This window comes from Salmo trutta, chromosome 16 (assembly GCF_901001165.1).
Source record: "Salmo trutta chromosome 16, fSalTru1.1, whole genome shotgun sequence".
NCBI classification, from domain to species: Eukaryota; Metazoa; Chordata; class Actinopteri; order Salmoniformes; family Salmonidae; genus Salmo; species Salmo trutta.
This window is the reverse complement of record NC_042972.1, coordinates 41,511,309-41,535,710: the sequence shown is the minus strand read 5'-3', so window position 1 is coordinate 41,535,710 and position 24,402 is coordinate 41,511,309. Positions and strand designations below refer to the sequence as shown.

General features: G+C 44.3%; 1 protein-coding gene across 19 annotated transcripts in view; it reads left to right on the top strand.

The window, feature by feature from the left end:
• Window positions 1-24,402, top strand: part of LOC115150762 (calcium-dependent secretion activator 1) — a 183,066-nt gene that overhangs the window by 108,435 nt on the left and 50,229 nt on the right. For 11 of the 19 annotated variants that reach the window (XM_029694404.1, XM_029694414.1, XM_029694401.1 and 8 more), the window contains exons 11-18: window positions 4,369-4,581; window positions 12,349-12,485; window positions 12,594-12,781; window positions 15,896-15,997; window positions 16,378-16,441; window positions 16,757-16,880; window positions 21,042-21,110; window positions 22,020-22,067. In XM_029694404.1, the coding sequence (XP_029550264.1) occupies window positions 4,369-4,581; window positions 12,349-12,485; window positions 12,594-12,781; window positions 15,896-15,997; window positions 16,378-16,441; window positions 16,757-16,880; window positions 21,042-21,110; window positions 22,020-22,067 (945 nt within the window). The remainder of the gene's footprint in view (window positions 1-4,368; window positions 4,582-12,348; window positions 12,486-12,593; window positions 12,782-15,895; window positions 15,998-16,377; window positions 16,442-16,756; window positions 16,881-21,041; window positions 21,111-22,019; window positions 22,068-24,402) is intronic. The other 8 variants (XM_029694411.1, XM_029694409.1, XM_029694417.1 and 5 more) reach the window with 3 other exon arrangements.

Sequence of the window (24,402 nt, the reverse complement as noted above, 5' to 3'; positions counted from 1 at the left end):
ACACCACACACACACACACCGACCATCAGCCAAATACAGTAATACACCACACACACCGACCCTCAGCCAGGTACAGTAATACACCACACACGCACACACCAACCCTCAGCCAGTTACAGTAATACACCACACACACACCGACCCTCAGCCAGATACAGTAACACACCAAACACACACCGACCCTCAGCCAGGTACAGTAATACACCACACACGCACACACCAACCCTCAGCCAGGTACAGTAATACACCACACACACCTACCGACCCTCAGCAGGTACACTAAAACACCACACACACACCGACCCTCAGCCAGGTACAGTAACACACCACACACACACCGACCCTCAGCCAGGTACAGTAACACACCAAACACACACCGACCCTCAGCCAGGTACAGTAATACACCACGCACACACACACCGACCTTCAGCCAGGTACAGTAACAAACCACACACACACACATATCCGACCCTCTGCCAGGTAGAGTAACACACCACGCACACATCCACCGACCTTCAGCCAGGTACAGTAACACATCACACACACACACGTACACACCCTCAGCCAGGTACAGTAACACTCCACACACACACCGACCCTCAGCCAGGTACAGTAAAACACTCCACACACACACCGACCCTCAGCCAGGTACAGTAACACACCACACACACATGCCGACCTTCAGCCAGGTACAGTAACACACTCCACACACACACCGACCTTCGGCCAGGTACACTAACACACCAGACACACACACCGACCCTCAGCCAGGTACAGTAACACACCACACACACCGACCCTCAGCCAGGTACAACACACACCGACCCTCGGCCAGGTACAGTAACACGTCACACACACACACCGACCCTCAGCCAGGTACAGTAATACACCACACACACCGACCCTCGGCCAGTTACAGTAACACACCAAACACGCACACCAACCCTCAGCCAGGTACAGTAATACACCACACACACACCTTCAGCCAGGTACAGTAACACACCACACACACACACCGACCCTCAGCCAGGTACAGTAACACTCCACACACACACACATCGACCCTCAGCCAGGTACAGTAACACACCAGACACACACACCGACCCTCAGCCAGGTACAGAAACACACCACACACACACACCCTCAGCCAGGTTCTGTAACACACCACACAGACACACATCGACCCTCAGCCAGGTACAGTAACACACCACACACACACACCGACGCTCGGCCAGGTACAGTAACACGTCACACACGCACACCGACCCTCAGCCAGGTACAGTAATACACCACACACACACGGACCTTCAGCCAGGTACAGTAACACATCACACACACCGACCCTCAGCCAGGTACAGTAACTCACCACACACACACACCCTCAGCCAGGTACAGTAACATGTCACACACACACTGACCCTCTGCCAGGTACAGTATTACACCACACACACACACACCGACCCTCAGCCAGGTACAGTAACACACCACACACACACACACACACCGACACTCAGCCAAATACAGTAATACACCACACACACACCGACCCTCAGCCAGGTACAGTAATACACCACACACGCACACACCAACCCTCAGCCAGTTACAGTAATACACCACACACACACCGACCCTCAGCCAGATACAGTAACACACCAAACACACACCGACCCTCAGCCAGGTACAGTAATACACCACACACGCACACACCAACCCTCAGCCAGGTACAGTAATACACCACACACACCTACCGACCCTCAGCAGGTACACTAAAACACCACACACACACCGACCCTCAGCCAGGTACAGTAACACACCACACACACACCGACCCTCAGCCAGGTACAGTAACACACCAAACACACACCGACCCTCAGCCAGGTACAGTAATACACCACGCACACACACACCGACCTTCAGCCAGGTACAGTAACAAACCACACACACACACATATCCGACCCTCTGCCAGGTAGAGTAACACACCACGCACACATCCACCGACCTTCAGCCAGGTACAGTAACACATCACACACACACACGTACACACCCTCAGCCAGGTACAGTAACACTCCACACACACACCGACCCTCAGCCAGGTACAGTAAAACACTCCACACACACACCGACCCTCAGCCAGGTACAGTAACACACCACACACACATGCCGACCTTCAGCCAGGTACAGTAACACACTCCACACACACACCGACCCTCAGCCAGGTATAGTAGCACACCACATACACACACCAACCTTCAGCCAGGTACAGTAACACACCACACACACCGACCCTCAGCCAGGTACAACACACACCGACCCTCGGCCAGGTACAGTAACACGTCACACACACACACCGACCCTCAGCCAGGTACAGTAATACACCACACACACCGACCCTCGGCCAGTTACAGTAACACACCACACACGCACACCAACCCTCAGCCAGGTACAGTAATACACCACACACACACCCACCTTCAGCCAGGTACAGTAACACACCACACACACACACCGACCCTCGGCCAGGTACAATAACACACCACACACACACACACACACCGACCCTCAGCCAGGTACAGTAACACTCCACACACACACACATCGACCCTCAGCCAGGTACAGTAACACACCAGACACACACACCGACCCTCAGCCAGGTACAGAAACACACCACACACACACACACACACACACACACCCTCAGCCAGGTTCTGTAACACACCACACAAACACACATCGACCCTCAGCCAGGTACAGTAACACGTCACACACGCACACCGACCCTCAGCCAGGTACAGTAATACACCACACACACACGGACCTTCAGCCAGGTACAGTAACACGTCACACACACCGACCCTCAGCCAGGTACAGTAACTCACCACACACACACACACACACCCTCAGCCAGGTACAGTAACATGTCACACACACACACTGACCCTCTGCCAGGTACAGTATTACACCACACACACACACACCGACCCTCAGCCAGGTACAGTAACACACCACACACACACACACACACCGACACTCAGCCAGGTACAGTAACTCACCACACACACAACACCCTCAGCCAGGTACAGTAACACGTCACACACACACACCGACCCTCGGCCAGGTACAGTATTACACCACACACACACCGACCATCAGCCAGGTACAGTAACGCACCACACACACACCGACCCTCAGCCAGGTACACTAACACACCACACCCACACACACACACACACACCGACCCTCAGCCAGGTAGACTAACACACCACACACACACACACCGACCCTCAGCCAGATACAGTAACACACCACACACACACACACACGCACACACACCACACACACACACCGACCCTCAGCCAGGTACAGTAATACACCACACACACACACACACCGACCCTCAGCCAGGTACAATAACACACCACACACACACACCGACCCTCAGCCAGGTACAGTAACACACCAGACACACACACCGACCCTCAGCCAGGTACAGTAACACACACACACCCACACACACACACACACACACACACACACACACACCCACACACACACACACACACACCCTCAGCCAGGTTCTGTAACACACCACACAGACACACATCGACCCTCAGCCAGGTACAGTAACACACCACACACACACACACACACCGACCCTCAGCCAGGTACAGTAACACACCACACACACACACACACACACACACACCAACCCTCAGCCAGGTACAGTAACACACCACACACACACCGACGCTCGGCCAGGTACAGTAACACGTCACACACGCACACCGACCCTCAGCCAGGTACAGTAATACACCACACACACCGACCCTCAGCCAGGTACAGTAATACACCACACACACCGACCCTCGGCCAGGTACAGTTATACACCACACACACACACACACTGACCCTCGGCCAGGTACAGTAACACACCACACACACCAACCCTCGGCCATGTACAGTAATACACCACACACACACGGACCTTCAGCCAGGTACAGTAACACGCCACACACAAACACCGACCCTCTGCCAGGTACAGTAACACGTCACACACACACACGACCTTCAGCCAGGTACAGTAACACACCACACACACACACACCGACCCTTACGAACTGACTTGTTGGAAAGGTGGCATCCTATGACGGTGCCACGTTGAACATCACTGAGCTCTTCAGTAAAGCCATTGTTTGTCTATGGAGATTGCATGGCTGTGTGCTCGATCAATACACCTGTCAGCAACTGGTGTGGCTGAATTAGCCGGATCCACTAATTTTACGGGGTGTCCACATACTTTTGTATATATGTGCTGGTATCTACCTGTAGCACTAGCCCCACAAACACTGCTAACCATAATAATTCCTTAGGTCTTGATGGTGGGAGGACCTTCTTCAACGCAGTAAAGGAAGGTGACACTGTGATCTTTGCCAGTGATGACGAGCAGGACCGCATCCTGTGGGTCCAGGCTATGTACCGGGCCACGGGCCAGTCCCACAAGCCCATCCCCCCCACTCAGGTCCAGAAACTCAACAACAGAGCAGGCTCCGCACCTCAGCTAGACGCACCCATCTCCCAGTTCTGTAAGTGCCACCCATGTTGTGCCCACGAGGCCCACAACGCTCAGATTAGCTCTCACTGCTTCAGCTACAGTACCCAGGAAATGACCGCCTAATGTACAATGCTGTTATGTCTAATCAAATTCAATATCTATCAAGATACAGATTTTATTGGACTCCTTTTTGAGGTAACCTCTTTTGTTGTATTTATTTCTCTCCACACAAGTGTGTATTTTTAGATGGGCAATACGCACTGTTATGGTATATATTTATTCTATAGGAATGTGTATGTAACAGTGTATATTATGTAACCCCAAGCAACTACAGCGAAGTGTCTACATCCATCTGGAGAAGAAAGAACGCCTCTCCTCACCTCTCCTTTCATTCTGTTTCATTAATCTCTCTGCTATCGTCACTAAATATGTCATTTTTTTTCATCAACGTTGTGTCTCTCTCTCCTATTCCATATCACATTATCTCTCACTCTATCTGTATCTATCTCTCACTCTATCTGTATCTATTCCTCAAATCAAATGTATTTATATAGCCCTTCTTACATCAGCTGAAGTGCTGTACAGAAACCCAGCCTAAAACCCCAAACAGCAAGCAATGCAGGTGTAGAAGCACGGTGGCTAGGAAAAACTCCCTGGAAAGGCCAAAACCTAGGAAGAAACTTAGAGAGGAACCAGGCTATGAGGGGTGGCCAGTCCTCTTCTGGCTGTGCCGGATGGAGATTATAACAGAACATGGCCAAGATGTTCAAATGTTCATAAATGACCAGCATGGTCAAATAATAATAATCACATTAGTTGTCGAGGGTGCAACAAGTCAGCACCTCAAGAGTAAATGTCAGTTGGCTTTTCATAGCCGATCATTGAGAGTATCTCTACCACTCCTGCTGTCTCTAGAGAGTTGAAAACAGCAGGTCTGGGACAGGTAGCACGTCCGGTGAACAGGCCAGGGTTCCATAGCAGTCATCATGGCAGGTAGTCTTAAGGACATGGTCCTAGGGCTCAGATCCTCCGAGAGAGAGAAAGAAAGAAAAAAGAGAAAGAAAGAAAGAGAGAATTAGAGAGAGCGTACTTAAATTCACACAGGACACCGGATAAGACAGGAGAAATACTCCAGATATAACAGACTGACCCTAGCCCCCCGACACATAAACTACTGCAGCATAAATACTGGAGGCTGAGACAGGAGGGGTCAGGAGACACTGTGGCCCCATACGATGATACCCCCGGACAGGGCCAAAAAGGCAGGATATAACCCCACCCACTTTGCCAAAGCACAGCCCCCACACCACTAGAGTGATATCTTCAACCACCAACTTACCATCCTGAGACAAGGCTGAGTATAGCCCACAATTTCATTTCACCTTATGTCAATATTCATCTCTTTAGTTTAGCCCTTCCTCTTCCCCTGTGTCCTATTATACCAGTTGTTTAACAGTGTTGTGAGCTATTTTCCCCACTTTCTCTCACTCTCACTCTCACACTCATGCTTTGTGTGTGTCCCTGGTCTAGCCCAGCTGCTGTAGGTCAGGTCTCTGTGTCTGCTCTCTGTCTTTATGTCTCTCTGGTTTGTTCCTTCTTACCCCGCTATCTATCTCGTAGCTGGATTTAAGGGTAAGTGCTTCCCTGTTGCTGGCACAGCTCAGATAATCCACACTGATTATCTGACCAAAGCAATGTGCTCTCCTCCCTCTCTTCCTCTTCTGTTGTTCATACTCTCCCTCTATTCAAATCTTTATATTATCTCTTTCTTAGACCACTTTAGACTTTCATTTTGATTTGGTTTGATTCTCTTTAGGTTTAAAATACTTACTTCCATCCTTCCAAGACTAAGATGCATGTCACTCTGATTTTGTTTGCTTTGCTTTGGTTAAACTGCATATTTGCCTTCTCTCGCTCTCAGCAACTTTATTGAACATGAAATCCCTTCTTAGCAAAACAGACCTATTTCTAAACACCAGAACTTATAACATACCAATATGGTATCTCTTAAAAATAATTTATTTAAAAAAGGCGGAAACAGTTAGTTGTAATTACCATAATAGTAATAAAGGGTTAAGGCGGAGACAGGGCTAAAACCCACAACATAAACTACAATGATTTGTTGATTGTCATGTTCCATAAATTGCAGTATAACTGAGGACGTATGTTAATTCAGTGAAATGGTTGTTTTTGACAACTACTGGAGGCCTTTGTCTCTCAGCAGGTGATTACTACCATCTTAAAAGTGCCATGACATGAATTAAACAGTGTGGTCTCTGCACAATTATTCCAGGAAGCAATCAGTGAAATGTTGCTAAATAACTACGTGCTAGTTCACACTTGCAACTCTACAAATGCCTTCTCTTCGGAGAATAACAAGGTAAAAAAAACACTTACTATATGTTTTGGGGTTTAAAATAAGATAATTAAAAAATATTATAGGTAGGATAAATAATCTTGTCTTTTTATTCCAGACCAATGTAATTTGGCTACACACTTCATACACGTTATATAGTTTGATGTGCTTCTTCCAAATTGCGGAAAAGTCCAAATCCAATGTATGCATGCATGTAAGTCTGCTAAATGTCTGCTAAATTGTATTTATATATAGTGCCTTCAGAAAGTAGTCACACCCCAAATGTTGTTCTGTTAGCCTACATTTTAAATTGGTTAAATTTAGATTTTTTTTCACTGACCTACACACAATGCCTTATAATGTTGAAGTGAAATTAAGTTTTTCAAACTTTTTACAAATAAATTAAATTGAAAATCAAAAATGCCATTAGTCAATAAGTGTTCAACCCCTTTGTTATGGCAAGCCTAAGTAAATTCTGGGGTAAAAAAATGTGCTTAACAAGTCACATAAAAAGGTGCATGCACTCCCTCTGTGTGCAATAATAGGGTTTTAATATGTTTTTTTTTATGATTGCCTCTGTACTCAACACATACAATTATCTGTAAGGTCCCTCAGTTGAGCAGTGAAATTCAAACACAGATTCAACAATAAAGACCAGAAAGGTTGTACAATGCCTCACAAAGAAGGGCACCTATTGGTAGATGGGTATAACAAATAGCAGACATTCAATTGTTATTAATTACACTTTGGATGGTGTATCAATACACCCAGTCGCTACAAAGATACAGGTGTCCTTCCTAACTCAGTTGCCGGAGAGAAAAGAAACCGCTCAGAGATTTCACCTTGTGGCCAATGGTAACATTAAAACAGTTACAGAGTTTAATGGCAGTGATACTCCACAATACTAACCTAATTGACAGAGTAAAAATAAAAAATTCCAAAGCATGCATCCTGTTTGCAACAAGGTACTAAAGTAATACTTTAAAAAAATTGTCAAAGCAATAAACTTTTTGTACTGAATACAAAGTGTTATTTTGGGGCATATCCAATACAACACATTACTGAGTACCACTCTACATATTTTCAAGCATAGTGGTGGCTGCATCATGTTATGGGTATTAAGGACTGGGGAGTTTTTCAAGATAAAAAAATTAATGGAATGTAGCAAAGCACAGGCAAAATCCAAAAGGAAAGTTGCTTACCAAGAAGACAGTGAGTGTTCCTGAGTGGCCGAGTTACAGTTTTGACTTAACACTACTTAAAAATATATGGCAAGACCTGAAAATAAGTGTCTAGCAATGATCAACAACAAATTTGACAGAGCTTGAAGAATTTTGTAAAGAATAATGGGCAAATGTTGCCCAATCCAGGTGTGGAAAGCTTTTAGAGACTTACCCAGAAAGACTCACAGCTGTAATCACTGCCAAAGGTGCTTCTACAAAGTATTGACTCAGGGGTGTGAATACTTATATTACATTTACATTTTAGTCATTTAGCAGACACTCTTATCCAGAGTGACTTACAGTAGTGAATGCATACATTTCATACATTTATATATATTTTTTCCCCGTACTGGTCCCCCGTGGGAATCGAACCTACAACCCTGGCGTTGCAAACACCATGCTCTACCAACTGAGATATTACATTTTCAAAACAATTGCCCACATTCTACAAATGTGTTGTCACTTTTTCATTATAGGGTATTGTGTGTGGATTGGTGCGATTTCAAAAACATATTTAGGGGTATAAATACTTTCTGAAGGCACTGTATATATTTATTATATATTTAATCAATTGTTATTTCCAGTGGAATATCCATGTTTTACTGAAGATTGCTCAATTCCTGCCTTTTCCTCTTTATTCTTCTTGCTGCTAAATGAGAGCTGGCAAATATGTACCTGGAGTATTCTGAATGCTAACATGTACCAAGTGATGATGTCATGCCATTCCTTTTACCATATGCTGCTGCAGTCTTCTCCACTCCTTAGAGACGGACCTGAAATGAACACTTCTACCACTTTTACAATGTACATATCCGTTTACCTTTTCTTTCTTTGGATGCCTGACAAGAACATTTACCAGGGTGATATTCTCACAATTTTTGCTTAAAACTGAGTCTGTTTTCTGTTCCCTCTTGTTGAAAGACTGAGACAGATCCTGGTATTGTTGGGTATATAGAGATTTGCCTCAGGAATTCATTTATCCTCTCCTTTAACACACTAATATCGGTATGCTCTCAGTGCTCTATGAATCATACAGTGCATGGGCATATAAAGTATTGTCAACTTACAAATGTGTTAAAAACATGAACCTGTATACAAAATCTAAATGAGCATAATAAGATCTTCCACAATTGCTGTTCAATGAATTCAAACATTTAGGATGGAGAGACTGATCGAGAAAGAGAGAACCACAGTGTCAGCTCATGTCTTTAGCTCCACGTTACCCCTAAATCAGACCCAGCTATCATCATGTACCCCTCACTCTGCCGTCAGAGAGGGCTGGGCTGTGGATGTTCTGGGGAGAGAGGGAATGAGCAGGGAGGTGGTGCTGGTGGTCAATTCTTAAAAAAAAAAAAAAAATGCGCTAAATAGCCCAAATGTTCAGTGTAGGGATCTATAAATGAGTAGCATCCATCAATCATTGTGATGTCAGGCCTTCCCCTGCCTAGACAGATGGGGGTGACTAGTGTCATTGTCTGTTACTGTCCAGAGCCCCCATGTCCATTCCACCGCTGGAATGTCAAATAGACATGACAGGCCACCAGTCACAGAGGAGAGGGACGCATAGTCACCTTTTTGGATTTGGGAGTTGGGGATCATAAGCATCATAGCAGCACAGGCTTTGTTCCCTGGGTGGTTGACAGCTGGCCTGGCGCCACATTGGGTTTCACTCAACAGTGAAGTCGAGGTCAATGGGAGAAAATAAAAGTGATTTTTTATTATTATATTCTCTCAGCTTTGAATGGTATTTTTTATTTTTTTATTTTTTTATTCTATAGTCAAAGTAATTTATTGTTCATGATTTTAGATTTGTATGTCACGTTCAGCATTTGTGTGATTTGGAATTTATGAAAAACATCCAAAACATTTGACACTTTTTTATATCAGTGTGTCTGGACACATTTTACTATGACATTGTGTGTGTATATCCACATTGCAGCGAAACTCATTTGTTTCTATATCGCAACTGTTGTTAATGCTCCATAAGTGGTGTTGTCTCTTTATTGACATGTAAAGCCTCGTCTCGGGAGGGGCAGCTGCATAGGCTATTTATCCAGACCGCTGCTTAGAATAGCTGTGACCTGCGGATCTGAGGCATCCAGAGCAGTCCCTAAGCCCTGGCTGAAGCAGTCCATTAGAATACAACTAGAGGGAGATGGACAGCGCATGGATTAACGGTCAGCCTTCCCTTTCCAGACAGACCCTGATGTAATGCTTAAGCCCACTCACTGGGAAGGAAAGGGAAAATGTGTTGTCAAATTTATTTAGCCCCCTCTCTGGACAAAGGGGGTGGAGGGGGGTTTAATTAGGGAGACCCTAGGGGGGATGTGCTGACGGGCTGAGCAGTGGAGGGGAGGGAGTAGAAGTAAAGGGGAAGGGAGGGAGGGAAAAGTAGATGGGTCTAGCTAGTGCACCTCAGAGGTTGCATTCGATCATTTGAGGATGCAATCAGAAAGGCTGCTATCAGAGACTTTAGACTATATATACTGAACAAAAATGTACACATACAAAAGATTTTACTGAGTTACAGTTCATATAAGGAAATCAGTCAATTGAAATAAATTCATTAGGCCCTAATCTATGGATTTCACATGACTGGGAATACAAATGCATCTGTTGGTCACAGATACCTTAAAAAAAGTGGGGGTGTGGATCAGAAAACCAGTCAGTATCTGGTCTGAACACTATTTGCCTCCTTCGCATAGAGTTGATCAGGCTGTTGATTGTGGCCTGTGGAATGTTGTCCCACGCCTCTTCAATGGCTGTCCGAAGTTGCTGGATATTGGGGGGAACTGGAACATGCTGGAACATGCTGTTGTGCACGTCGATCCAGAGCATCCCAAACATACTCAATGGGAGACATGGGAGACATGTCGGGTGAGTATGCAGGCCATGGAAGAACTGTGACATGGGGCCATGCATTATCATGCTAAAACATGAGGTGGTGATGGTGGTGATGGTGGTGGATGAATGGCATGTCAATGCTCCTCAGGATCTCGTCACGGTATCACTGAGCATTAAAATTGCCATTGATAAAATGCAATTTTGTTCGTTGTCCTGCCCATACCATAACCCCACCGCCTTCATGGGGCACTCTGTTCACATCGTTGTTATCAGCAAACCGCTCGCCCACACAACGCCATACATGTGGTCTGCGGTTGTGAGGCCGGTTGGAAATACTCCCAAATTCTCTAAAATGACATTGGAGGTGGCTCTGTGGGATTGTGTTGTGTGACAAAACTGCAGATTTTAGAGTGGCCTTTTATCGTCCCTAGCACAAGGTGCACCTGTGTAATGTTTATGCTGTTTAATCAGCTTCTTCATATGCCACACCTGTCAGGCGGATGGATTACTTGGCAAAGTAGAAATGCTCACTAACATGGATATAAACAAATTTGTGTCCAAAATGTTCGAGAAATAAGCTTTTTGTGCGTATGTAACATTTCAGGGAACTTTTAATTTCAGCTAATGAAACATGGGCCCAACTGCATCTTGAGTTTATATTTTTGCTCGGTGTATATGCTCAGGTCGATGGATCACGTGTGGTGGGACCTGAGATTTCAGCAGTCATACACTGTTGTGTAGGGAGAAAGACCCCACATAAAGTAACGCTGAAACGTATCAAGAGAGAACTAGACCAACACTGTCTTAATGAGACAGACAGACAGAACAGAATCAGTCATGCATGACCACAGGAATGACCCTTCTGCATTAGTTATGCTGCAACTCACATCCAATCCTCCTGACCCTCCCTCTGGCCCAGAGCCCTTTCCACCTGCTAGTTAACTATGAACCCCACACTGATCCTCTCCATTGACCAGACCACCCAGCCCCAGATGAACGAGAGCGTACTGTACGAGAGCCCTATTCAATGTAAACCGTTAACCTGGTGTGCAGGCTCAGAACAAATTGAACATTTTTCTTGCCCGGTGAGAAGATGTCCGTATAGTTTCACACATACGCCATTGGTTACTCATTAAATGAGCCCCAACCCACAATCTTCCAGTGCAAGAAAAATGTACACCATATGTGTGTCTCATCCCGTAAACCTTCTTAGCAGTTCTGATAGAATAGGGCCCTCACACTGTGTCAGTGACGCTCTCTTACCCTCTCACTCCGTCAGCCATTCCCATCCTCTGCTGTGTCTAACTGCTGTGGATCCTGTCTCTCCCTTCATGTGTGCTGGCTCTCTCTCTCTCTCCGGGGTGGACGGACATAGACGCGGACCGGGCGCAAAAACATGGCATGGATGAGTTCATCTCAGCCAACCCCTGCAGCTTTGACCACTCCTCTCTGTTTGAGATGGTGCAGCGCCTCACCCTGGACCACAGACTCAATGACTCCTACTCCTGTTTGGTGAGGAAAGGGTTACCAGTCCAGTGGTTCCCTCATTCTTTTACATTGTGATCCTACATTCTATCAATTTTGATCTATTCTAACTTCCCTCGTATGTCTATTTTGTAGGGTTGGTTCAGTCCAGGCCAGGTGTTTGTCATGGATGAGTACTGTGCTCGTAATGGTGTGCGGGGGTGTCACAGACACCTGTGTTACCTGGGTGACCTGCTGGAGAGGGCAGAGAACGGGGCTATGATCGACCCCACCCTGCTGCACTACAGCTTTGCCTTCTGTGCCTCACACGTCCACGGCAACAGGTACAGAGAACTGACTTACAGCCCCCCTTCTACGCCCCCCCCTCTCTCTCTCTCTCTGTGTCTGTCTGTCTCTGTCTCTCTCACTCTCTCTGTATCTGTCTGTCTCTGTGTGTTTAACAGGAACAAATGTTATGCATATGAAAGTAAACCCAATCCTCCCCACTCAGAGAACCCACTCTACCACCAACCCTCTTCATCAAATCAATCTCATTCGGAGAAGACAGTAACACAATGTATATTCCACCCTACAACCTGTCTCCTAGATCTGCATACAATCTTCTGTACGGGTATACACCAAGCCACCTCATACTGTGCTTGTTGTGTTTTTGCCTCAGTCAAAGCTTTCTCTAATATTATTTTTCCAATCACTTGTTTCAGTCACTTATGCTTTTAAGTTTCTCATGTTCAGTTGGGATTTGTGTTTAGTCTTTTATTTTTCTTCTTTCTTTGTTGTCTGTTCTCAATTCATTGATTTTCATTGTCTGTTATGATTTTGGTTTGCTTTATTAATGTTCTTCTTTCTTTTTTCCGATGCTTGCTCTCTTAACATCACCCCTGCCTCTTTCTCATGTAACCTGTAGTCAGAGACTGTCTGAGTTGCTAAACTGGCCTGTAACCGAGGCAGAGCTTCAGAGTTACCTTTACCCCCCCACCCCAGAGCCCCGAACACCCTCTAAGAGGGAACTCAAAATCAAGGAGTTTAGGAAAAAAAAGGACTCCAAGTCCCAGGCTGTCTCTTGGCCCAGAAGGTAAGAGTCTGTGGTGCTTCCTCCCTGGTAGATCCACTGTGACTCTCCCTCCCACCCGACCTCAGTCACTTGACTTTTTGATTTTAATAAGAGTGAATACTGGAGTTGAAATATTGAAATACTTATTGGGTATTTACATGTATTTTTTTGTATAATAAAATGTGTGTTTGTGTGTACTATTCGTGCATCCGTACGTACGTTTGTATCTATGTTCGTGGGTGTTTGTGTACATGTGCCCACACTTCTGTATGGAGACCGAATCTGTCGTAATGATGGCTGGATCTCTAGTCAATATAAACAAGCGAGTGTCACTACAGTGTGAGGGGCAAAGGTCACGGCGGCTGTCTGCCAGTCTGCCCCAGTCTGACAATCCTCCTACCCCATCTACCCCTCCCCTCCGCATCTTTTTAGCTTTGCTTTTCCTTGGGGTACTTTATAGTCGTTCAGTTTTTAACATTTTATGTTTGTTGTGTAGTAAATAGTTCTGTTTTTTTAATTTGTTTTTTTCCTGTGAGGCACTTGCATTCTATGTCTGAAATTTGCTGTATAAATAAAGCTTGATTTGACTTGATTTGATTTCCAACCCTCCCTCTACCCCCATCCTATGACAGACAGTGATGAAGCTGAGGTTGGCTGTCTGTTTGAGTCCTGTTATGATCAGGCTGGACAGGAAGATGGGAGTAGCTCTAAGACTGGAGGATAGGAGTGGGGGGTGGAGAGAGAAAAAGGAAAATGGGAGAAAAAGAGAGAGGGGGAGAGGACGTAAAGAGAGAGGGTCAGGAATAGAGGGAGAGAGAGAGAAATATGGAGACAGAAAATAAAGGGAGGGAGGGAGGTGTAGTGTACTGTAGTGGGAGCTCTCCAGCCGGCCGGTGTGCCTGGAGGTCAGGAATGACAGGATGACAGGTTGTCATGGGTGACGGGCGAGTGTCTCCTGCCACTGTCCGAGCCCAGGCCACAGCTACAGCCAGCCCGCCTCCAGTCCCCATGACCATGACAGCCCCGCGCAGCTCATGAGACAAACCCATCTTTGGCCAAGAACCCCCTCACTCCCCTCATCCACCCACAACGTAATAGCCTGATGGCCACAGGGCATGAACTGATTATTACAGAGAGTACAGTAGCCTGAGAGTAAATTTTGAATAAATTGTCTGTTTAAACGTTGGAGTGGATTTCATTCCACCTCCAGTAAGTTTAGGTAATGATTTGGAAATGTGGTGTTTGAATGTTAAATACAGTTTAAATATGGTATTTGTCTTTTAAAATGTGATGTACTAGTCAATTTGTGATTTGGCTGTAATTCAACTCCAGTCATGTACTCTAGCTTCTAGAACTAGAGGAAGCACAGACCTCTGATATGGCGTGCTTCCGGTGTTATGTTATTAGTTTCTCAGATCGCTCTGTTACAAATGACTTCTCATTTCCATGTAGCCATTGTAATAGAGGACAGGGGCGTGAGATTATGAAAACATTATGAAAGCTGTGGAGGAGCAGAAAATGAGGCTAGGCATAATTAGTGTGAAATGATCAAATAGTTGATTTCTTTTTGACGGACGGTCAGATGCAGAGATTATACACACACCACATCTTAGGGCTGTTTATCGACATGCCTCAGATCAACACACACACACACACACACACACACACACACACACACACACACACACACACACAGAGGGAAAAGAGTGTGGTTGAGGGGCCTGGCTCCTTATAGTTAGTGACGTGGCTGAGGATGGGGGAAATTGAGCAGAGTGCATGTGACAGAGGAGGCGCTGGTCGCCGTGACAGCGGCTTGAGGAGCAGGAGACGTGACATGCTCCGCGTCACCAGGCCCAGGATGTAATCTCAGTGAAGGACACTGGGAAAGGAGGGGAGGGGAGGGGTGAGGGGATACTCCTGTCAGACAAGATGGGGGCCACAGCTTGGGGGGGGGGGGGGTGCAGTTATAACCCCCTGTCTGTAACCATCCTCAGATATCAGTGGCCCCACTGTTCCAGACAGATGGCTGGCTCTTACCTGTGGAATACACCACAGAAACTCTTCGTACTGTAGGCTCTGCTGTGGACATATGGCTAGCCACTACACGTGTACTATGTTAGCTGAAATTTGCAGTTATAACTCCAGTGACCATGTTGACCCTTGTGTGACCCCTGTGATCACTGTGTCAGTGGTGGCCATACTGTCTACTCTGAATTGGGATATTACGATGATACTAATATAATTTGTCCTAAGGGAAATTCCAGTTAACACATACTGTATATTCATTGTACTTTATGTGGACCATGTGGGAATGAAACCCGCAATCTTGGTGTTTCCTGCCCCATGCTCCAACCATATAAACTCTATGGTACTGTATATCCCTCAGGCCTGACGGGATAGGAACAGTCACTGTGGAGGAGAAGGAGCGCTTTGAGGATATCAAAGAGAGGCTGCGTGTTCTGCTGGAGAACCAGATCACACACTTCAGGTGTGTACTGTAATACTATATCTAAATCTATAACTGACCCTGGCACAGACACAGCTATGGGACTTATCAGACCACAGATTATAGACTGTGACAGATGTCAATCATGTATCAATCACTGTGATCTGCAAAATTGTACTTTCATTCTGATCTCAATAACTAGCTGCCCACTGGGCACAAACTGGTTGAATCAACGTTGTTTCCACGTCATTTCTATTAAATTACATTAAAAACAAAATGGAATAGACCTTGAATATACGTCTGTGCCCAGTGGGTAGTCATTTTTAAAATTGTAGAAATCCTTGAGGATAAAGAATGGTCTTATGATGAAGGAATACCTTCATAATAAACCCTACAGAAATGAAACTGGATTACTTTCACAGGTACTGTTTTCCATTTGGTCGACCGGAGGGGGCCCTGAAAGCCACTTTGTCCCTGCTTGAGAGGGTAGGTTATTATGCATTCTCTTCTAACCTTACCTTATGTTCGATTAACCATGGACACACACCTTCCTAAACTAAATACACACAATATTTTAAATGTTCCATCCACATTTTAATTGACCAGGTCTTATGGATAGATGTCTATTTGGTTTCTATATATTGTATATAATATAGGCTACCTGAGTGTGGTTAAACAGATGTTTGTCTCCTGTTCTCTACAAGTGAAGGGTCAACACGCACACTCCCATGCTTTTCTTTTTTGTGGTACTGCCCCAAAAAGGATAGTATTTTTTCTCCAATGTCTCCTTTTCTGTTCCAGGTGCTGATGAAGGATATTGTGACTCCTGTGCCCCAGGAGGAGGTGAAGACAGTCATCCGTAAATGTCTGGAGCAGGCAGCCTTGATCAACTACCAGCGCCTCTCAGAATACGCCAAAGTAGAAGGTAGATGACCACCACACACACAGTTAAATTACACAATGCAGCATCACAGTGTGCTAGCTATACCCATAGAGTATTATTTCACACACAGTACTTTACTGTACTGTACAATGTTCTGTCGTCATTTATGTCTCCCCTCTAGCATTGTTGCCACAATAGTATTGTTATCTACAGGGATTATCACATGTTATTGTTAAACAGTGACATACATACTACAGACATCATGCCCTCTGGTGCTTTACCACATTGCCCCCTGCAGGTCAATGGGTGCTAACAAACTACAGTTGTGGGGTTAGCTGATGAAACTAACACTGTAAAAGTGTGACAAAAATGTGATCAGTGTTATTTCCTGATAGTTGCTGGTTGAAAATACAATCTACACAGGACCTTCTAATCAGCAGGTTTTACGTGGTGGAGTTTCGGCCAGGCTGTAAATTCATTAATATACTGAACCAATAACAGAGTTCCAAACCTCTCTGCCAATAACAGCTAGTTTTCAGTTTTCCCCTCCCCACTCAGACCACTCCTAGACAGTGATAGCAAAATTCATCCTTGAGAAATAGTTTTTTTGCTGAAAAAGCTATTTGTGTTTCTTTTTAACAATTTTAAAGGAAAACTATGTCATTAAGGAACTTCATTGTTACCCAGAAAGGATTTGATATGGAGATCACAGCAGCATTTAAGAAGAAAACAAAGTCAAACATTCAAATACAATCAATGAATGGAAATAAGTTAACTCAAAGCAAAGATTTTGTCTTCATATGGTATTAATATAACTGTTCTGTCCCCAGCTGCAGTGAAAATACCTCGGCTTCCAGTCCTGTGGCTGCTGTTACTTTTAGATGTGCTAATGAAGTTGAAACCCTCTTTTCATTTACAGGTGTTCTTTATGTTGATGTAGATCCCTAAATAAATGTGCATGTTAGAGATGTGTACAGTAAGTAAAAATGCATTCAACTCCCTGTGAATCTGCCATCTTTATTCTGACTCCTGTGTGCCTCAGCTTCTCTCTGGCCCAGTCAACCCACTGTCCCTCTCCTTTCTCACACCGTTGTGGCTTCAAGGTGGGGTGATGCTCTGAAGCAACAATTGTCCTTGTTTTCTCTCCTTCCCCTTTCCTATCCTCTCCTTTGTTTTGAAATAATCTTCATCTTCTGTTCACCGCCTCCTCCCCTCTGCTTTCCTCCTCCTTGTTTATTGGCTTTGCTGCTTCACTCTAAGCTCCTTGTAGTATGAACACAAGTCAGGAAGGCTAATGCACAAGGCATGCTGGGATTGCCCTCTGCAGCTACCCAGTATCTGTCGGTTGCATGTCCCAAGTTTTCTTTACTAGGCATCCAGAACTGGCAACATGTTCCACGGACACGTTTACAAAACAAATCTGTGTATAGGTATGTGCAGCTTGGACTACACTCAACTATACTGTGTTTACAGCAATTGAATCCTCCATTCTCAAATGAAGCTCTTCTCTATTCCAGTCAGTGACTATTAGGGCTGTGGCGGTCATGACATTTCACCAGCCTGTGATTGTCAAGCAAACAACTGCCGGTCTCATGGTAATTGCTCGTTAATTAGCATAAACACATTTAGCATCTCCTGGCTTCCACACCTACAAGCCACTGATGCAGACCTTAGGAACATCTGCATTTTGAAAAGTCTAATACATCTATTTAATATAGCCTACACATCACAATAAATCCATTATTTATTTTAGACAGTTCAAAAGAAACATGAGATGAAGAAAATGTAGTCTATTTCAGAAGAACAAAATGTCATACTCTGAGTTGTCCTTATGTTACGTCCTGATCTGGCTATTCCATATGGCTGTGGGCTACATAGTCCATTTAGCAGACAGGATTTACTTAGAGTTTTGTGGCATTATTTGATATTATTTTATATATTGAAGAATACAGTTGAACATAGCTGAATAAAATAGAAAGGATATTTTATCCAAATGATTTCTGAGGTAGTGCGCACATGCAGCTATTCTGTGTTGAGTGGTTAATAAAGAAATAGGTCCTCCTATATGACTAATTTAGTATTATTTATGTAACTTTAGTTGTGATACAAACGTTGGACTATATGTTTTGATTTTTAAAACATTCTAAGGCTGCATGATGCGACTCCAATGTTGATTTGAGAAAAGTCGCTCTGCGTGTTTCTTAAGCAGGCTGCACTCACTTCATCAGTCTCTGGTTCACAATTTGACAAGCACCTGATAATAATCTCACCAGGCCACAAATTTCCCGACGGCATCCCCCTTGTATGGCTGTAATGCCACCTCAGAAAATCCATGCCTATAATAATTTGAATTTCCTGTTCTCGTCTGCCAATCGCTGTGCTCCGAAGCACCTCTCACTCACATGGCTCTCTCAGATATCTAAATTCGTAATAGCCAATGCCTGTCATGTGATCGGGTCCTTCTCACAGGCATCTCAGCTTCGAAGTAGGCTACAAGTGAAGACAGACACATCTAGGACGCAAATGAGTGCGTCCTTCTTATCGAATTCCAAAGTGTACATTGAAGATGTTAGATTTACTTTTCGCCAGCCAACAAGATGAGTAGGCCTAACGAACAGCAAAAGCACTAGCCTATGTCAATCTACAATCCCCCGTAGTACAAAAGTCAACCTATTCTATTGGTCAACTTTGTCCTTCTGTGCGAGAAGCACAGTGAGGCTGATACAACAGATCAGAACATTTAGCTTAAGATGTAGATATACTATTAGGCTATTTCTTCACATTATAAGTGCAGCAAAGTGCACACGGCAGTAAGCTATATGCGCGAATGTTACAAAATGCTATCAATTAGCGGGAACATACCATTATCAAAAGTGACCACAAAGGCAATTATGCTTGTAATGCTTTATTATAAAGGTGTATTTTTATGGCTGCTTATGCCAGTTAGGCTTCACATCGGCTGTAAAGATGATTAATGTGCTTCATTTTAAGAAGTTATTTGGCCACTTTAGTTGTGATACAAACCTCATCAACATACAGGCCTATGGGCTAGGCTACATGAGGTGTGTGACTATGATTTGAAAAAGTCGAAAATAAAAGGCATGCGCTGTTTCTTGCCTTACTGCACACGAGGGACATCATTCACAAGTGATAATATATAATTCACAAGTGAAAGGCTAATATTGTCTCCCATCAGACTATTTTTTATTTAATCTTGTCTTTACAAATATTAAATAATATATGTGTGAAATTAGTTTTAGTTTAGAATGGACCATTGTCACCGGCAGGGGAAAAAATACATGTCATCTATGCACTTAAATAGCGAATGGAGGACGCTTTTCCCGTGGTTCATTTTCATGCGAGCCAGGTAGGCTAGTCTCCTGTTGAAAAGTGAAGCAATGTGCTTAATATTAGAAAAGTTGTGAAATAAATATAGTAGGCTATAGAAAGCTGATGGGATCCTCCTCTTTTTAAGAGGCCATCAAAAATGTTGCGCAACATGAGCTCATGGGCTCTCATTAAGTTTTTTATTTGATTATCTAATGTCAGATGTCAGAGTGATTACAGGGACAATAGAGTGCTGAGTACCAGGCAGTTAGCAAGTTTGGTAGGCTCCTAATGACCATCAGCAGCATCAGAGCTTGGAGAAGCTTAATTACTGTGACTAAACGATATGACTGCGGTCATAACTCCTGACTGCCATTGTGGCGGTAATACGGTCACCGTAACAGAAATAGTGACTATTAAAAAAAGCTGAGGGTGACGAAGATACTGAAGGAGATGCCCCTCAGTATCTTGGAGTGGAAAAACTGCAGAAAAATCCTTAATTCTGTTTCTCATAAACATTTGCTTGTTCGTTGCCTTGACTGGGAAGATCTCCAACTTGATAGAAAAGTCTCACACCTTAATACCATTTGGCATGAAGAATGGTTAAATAAAAGTGTGTACAAAGGCGACCCCCAGCCCCCACTCCTTTTGTCCACACACCCACTCTCCTCCACATTTGACACTTCTGTCAAATCGATGCCTCTCTTTCTGTCTTCACGGGCCCATCACAAGCCTCCTCAACCACCAAACTCCACCACCACCACATCCACAGAAGACGCTGTGGGAACCCCTAACCACCACATGCAGCTACCCTCTGAACTCTGACCTCTCCTTCTTTGACCCCAGCCTTTTGCATGCCCCGATCCTCTCTTGTAGGGAAAAAGAGAGAAATGTATGAGCATCCTGTCTTCTGCTTGGCGTCTCAAGTGATGGATTTAACCATTCGTGAGTACCTTCCTCATCCTGCCACACCCTCCTCCACCCCTTCCTTCTCCTCCCCTCTTTTCTACCATGTTTTTCAGTTTTCAACATCTCCTCTTTTGCACGTCTCTCTCTCTCTCTCTCTCTCTCTCTCTCTCTCTCTCTCTCTCTCTTGCTTCTCTCAAGTCCTTTGGCTTTTTGATCTGTTGCTTCTGTCTGTGAAAGCTACCTGTGAGGGATCCAGACCCAGGGTCTCTGTCTGTCTGCCTATCTGTCTGTTAGTTCCTAGCAGGGCAGGACCAAGGCTCCATCTATCTGTGAAGACCATGAGATATCGTATCTACTGTATCTGGTAGCTCCTCTTTCTGTTCCCATGCCTGTCTGCGACTTGAATGCATTTTTACTTTGCTTCTGTGAAAACCCCTCAGTCCTGTTGAGCACCATACAGCTACAGTACCATAGAGAACATTGTCATGACTTTCCCTTTGTATCAGTTCACACTTTGGACCAGAGGGGTAAGACAACAGGAACAGGAAGTGGCAACGTAAGGAGGACAGGATGTAGTATGTCTACACATCTCTACATGTTTTCCAATAGAAACATTTATATATTGTCATGTCTTTTCTTTATTATTACAGCTTTTTACTGTATGTCCTGAAGGGTGTATTTTCTTTTTGGGGGTTTGGGTTTTGTTTGGACCACTGTCTGTATATGTTTTACTGTATGAAGCTATATGTGTGTCTATGTCTGAGTACTGGTTAACATCAGAGGGTGAAAGATGTTGCTCAACCACCTGTCTTCCAGACTTCCACTCTATCCTGCTCTGATGCTTTTAGTACTGACTATCCTCTCTTCTTTCTCTCTCTCTTTCTCTCCCTCCCACCGTCCTTTGTCTCTCCTTCTCTTTCATTCTCTGCTCCTACTCTCACTTAGCGGAGAAAAGTCAGAAAGATAAGAAAGATCACCAGGATCAGGATGCAGGTGACATCATATATATGATCCTAACCCGGCTAGAGCCATAGCAACATAACATCTCACAGCCTTCCTGAGGCACGGCCTGGGAATGTTACAGGAACGTTGTGACAGCGTTATGTCTCCACACCCCTGCCCTGTAGTTTCCCCTGTACCTGCACTGCATTCCAGTGATGGAGATGCAGCCCTTCCCAGTGGGTGATTGTGGTAACCTTAACTGTCAAGTCCTCTCTCTAACCCTCCTGTTAAGACCGCTCATCTGTGGTGGCTCCACCAATGGACATCCTCTGAATTCTTTTAAAATACTTCCTCTTTCCTATAATGGGGCCTTACTGCACTAGATTACTTCCAGGAAGAAAAAGAAGTGAGGGAGTGAGGAAGGGAGGAAGAGGGAAAATGGAGGGAGCCATTTTAAGACCATTCAGACCATTGCCATTGAGTATCACACTTGTGTGATTGAAACCTGCAGAGTTAGCACTGCTTTATTGCAAGTACATGTAAGTTAATGCAGTTATTACATGCTTTGGAATGTATGCTGTTGTACAATTAAAGTATTACTTCCTCTGCAGAAAGCGCATGAACTATAAACATCTCCAATGTACTAAAATGCAATAGTTTTGAATACAAACCTGTCATGGTTTGGTATTGATGGTTGCAAAATTTGACAATAAGTGATGAGATGGTCTGGATATTCTGACTGCTATTGTCCATAGATGACCATGTTTTTATATCAATGGAAATGTTGATACATTGGAAATAAATACGTGAACTAAGATGAGATCATAGATGATAATAGCACATACTGTAGTCATCATAAGTGTTAATGTCACTTCAGACTGTTTCAGGGTTGCGATCCTGCTGCACTCTTAGAAAAAAAAGGTGCTATCTAGAACCTAAAAGAGTTCTTCGGCTGTCCCCATAGGAGAACTCTTTGAAGATCCCTTTTTGTTACCTGGTAGAACCTTTTTGGGTTCCATGTAAAATCCTTTCCACAGAGGGTTCTACCTGGAACCAAAAAGGGTTCTAACTGGAACCAAAAACTGTTCTCCTATGGAGACAGCGGAATAACCCTTTTAGAACCCTTTTTTCTAAGAGTGTGGTGTCACGCTGGGTGACACATTGCTTCAATTCCACTGAATAGACAGAGCTCACACCTGGTTTCCTAAGTCTAAAACATCAGACATCCCTTATACTGTAGAATGTGGCAATACTGAGTTTCTGTTATAGAAGATCTAGATTTGTGCCCTTCTCTCACCTCACCTGTATCACTCCAGCCCCCCTGCCCCTTCATTGACTAAGGGAAGAAGTTGCCTTTTTGTTTGAGGGCATTCTTTTAATCCCTCCATCCATGCTGGTGACTAGGCCGTCATTTCAAAACTCAGTCAAAGAGGCAATCCTCTGTCCACAGTTCAGTTCACGGACACCACTGGGCTTAAAGTGCTATGCCAGTGTGTGTGCGTCACAGAACTGTACCTCTGTACACTGCCAATTAAACCCCTGCTACTACAGAATACTGACTAGCACAATGACAGATGTGTATGCCGGACAAAGAGCAGAAGCAGTGAGGAGAGGACTTCTGCCAGTGTAAAAGTCCACATTGTCACATTAATCTCTCCATTTTACTGGGACTGTAAACAGACTGAGAAATGGGAAATAAGTCAAGTAAGACGGTGTTGTTTTGAGAAGTCTGTCTGACTGATTCGTTAAGAAATGGGTAAGTCAGCCATATCGAAAGATCTTTGACCCTGCCTGAGATGCCCTGAAGTCTGAACGAGGAACCAAATATGTATGGTACTGTATAGGCTACTACCCAGTCCTCCAGTTACCTCTGCTGACTCTCTCTCACACATATACCTTCTCTTCACCGTATTACTTGTTCTTTTATTTATTTCAAAAGCCTGACATTTATGTGTAGTATCATCACAACCTCATTGGTCAGTTGAGCTGGCTGTGTTTTGTTACATGATTGCTGTAGACTGAGTTGGTATCCATTAGTAGTAGTATGTGAAAAGAAATGTGTTCTTCAAGATGGATTTGATGTGAAAACAATTATTGTAATAATGCCAATACTTGCACTCTACACTTTCTTAGTGGTTATATTTATCCTGGTTGTCACGGCTATCCTACTCAGCTGGGGAAAGTACCAGACTACAGTGAGAGTAGTTTTGCATGTCACATGTTAAACATGAAGAAAAGAACATGAGTGCTGCACGACGTTCTGCACATTTTGCATGGTAACTGTGGAACATATGTTGTTTTCCCTGTTTTAATTTGTGTCATTATACCTGCGTTGTTCTTGAAGGGGTTATTACAGTGTTGCCCTCTGAGGCTTACACAATAGCAC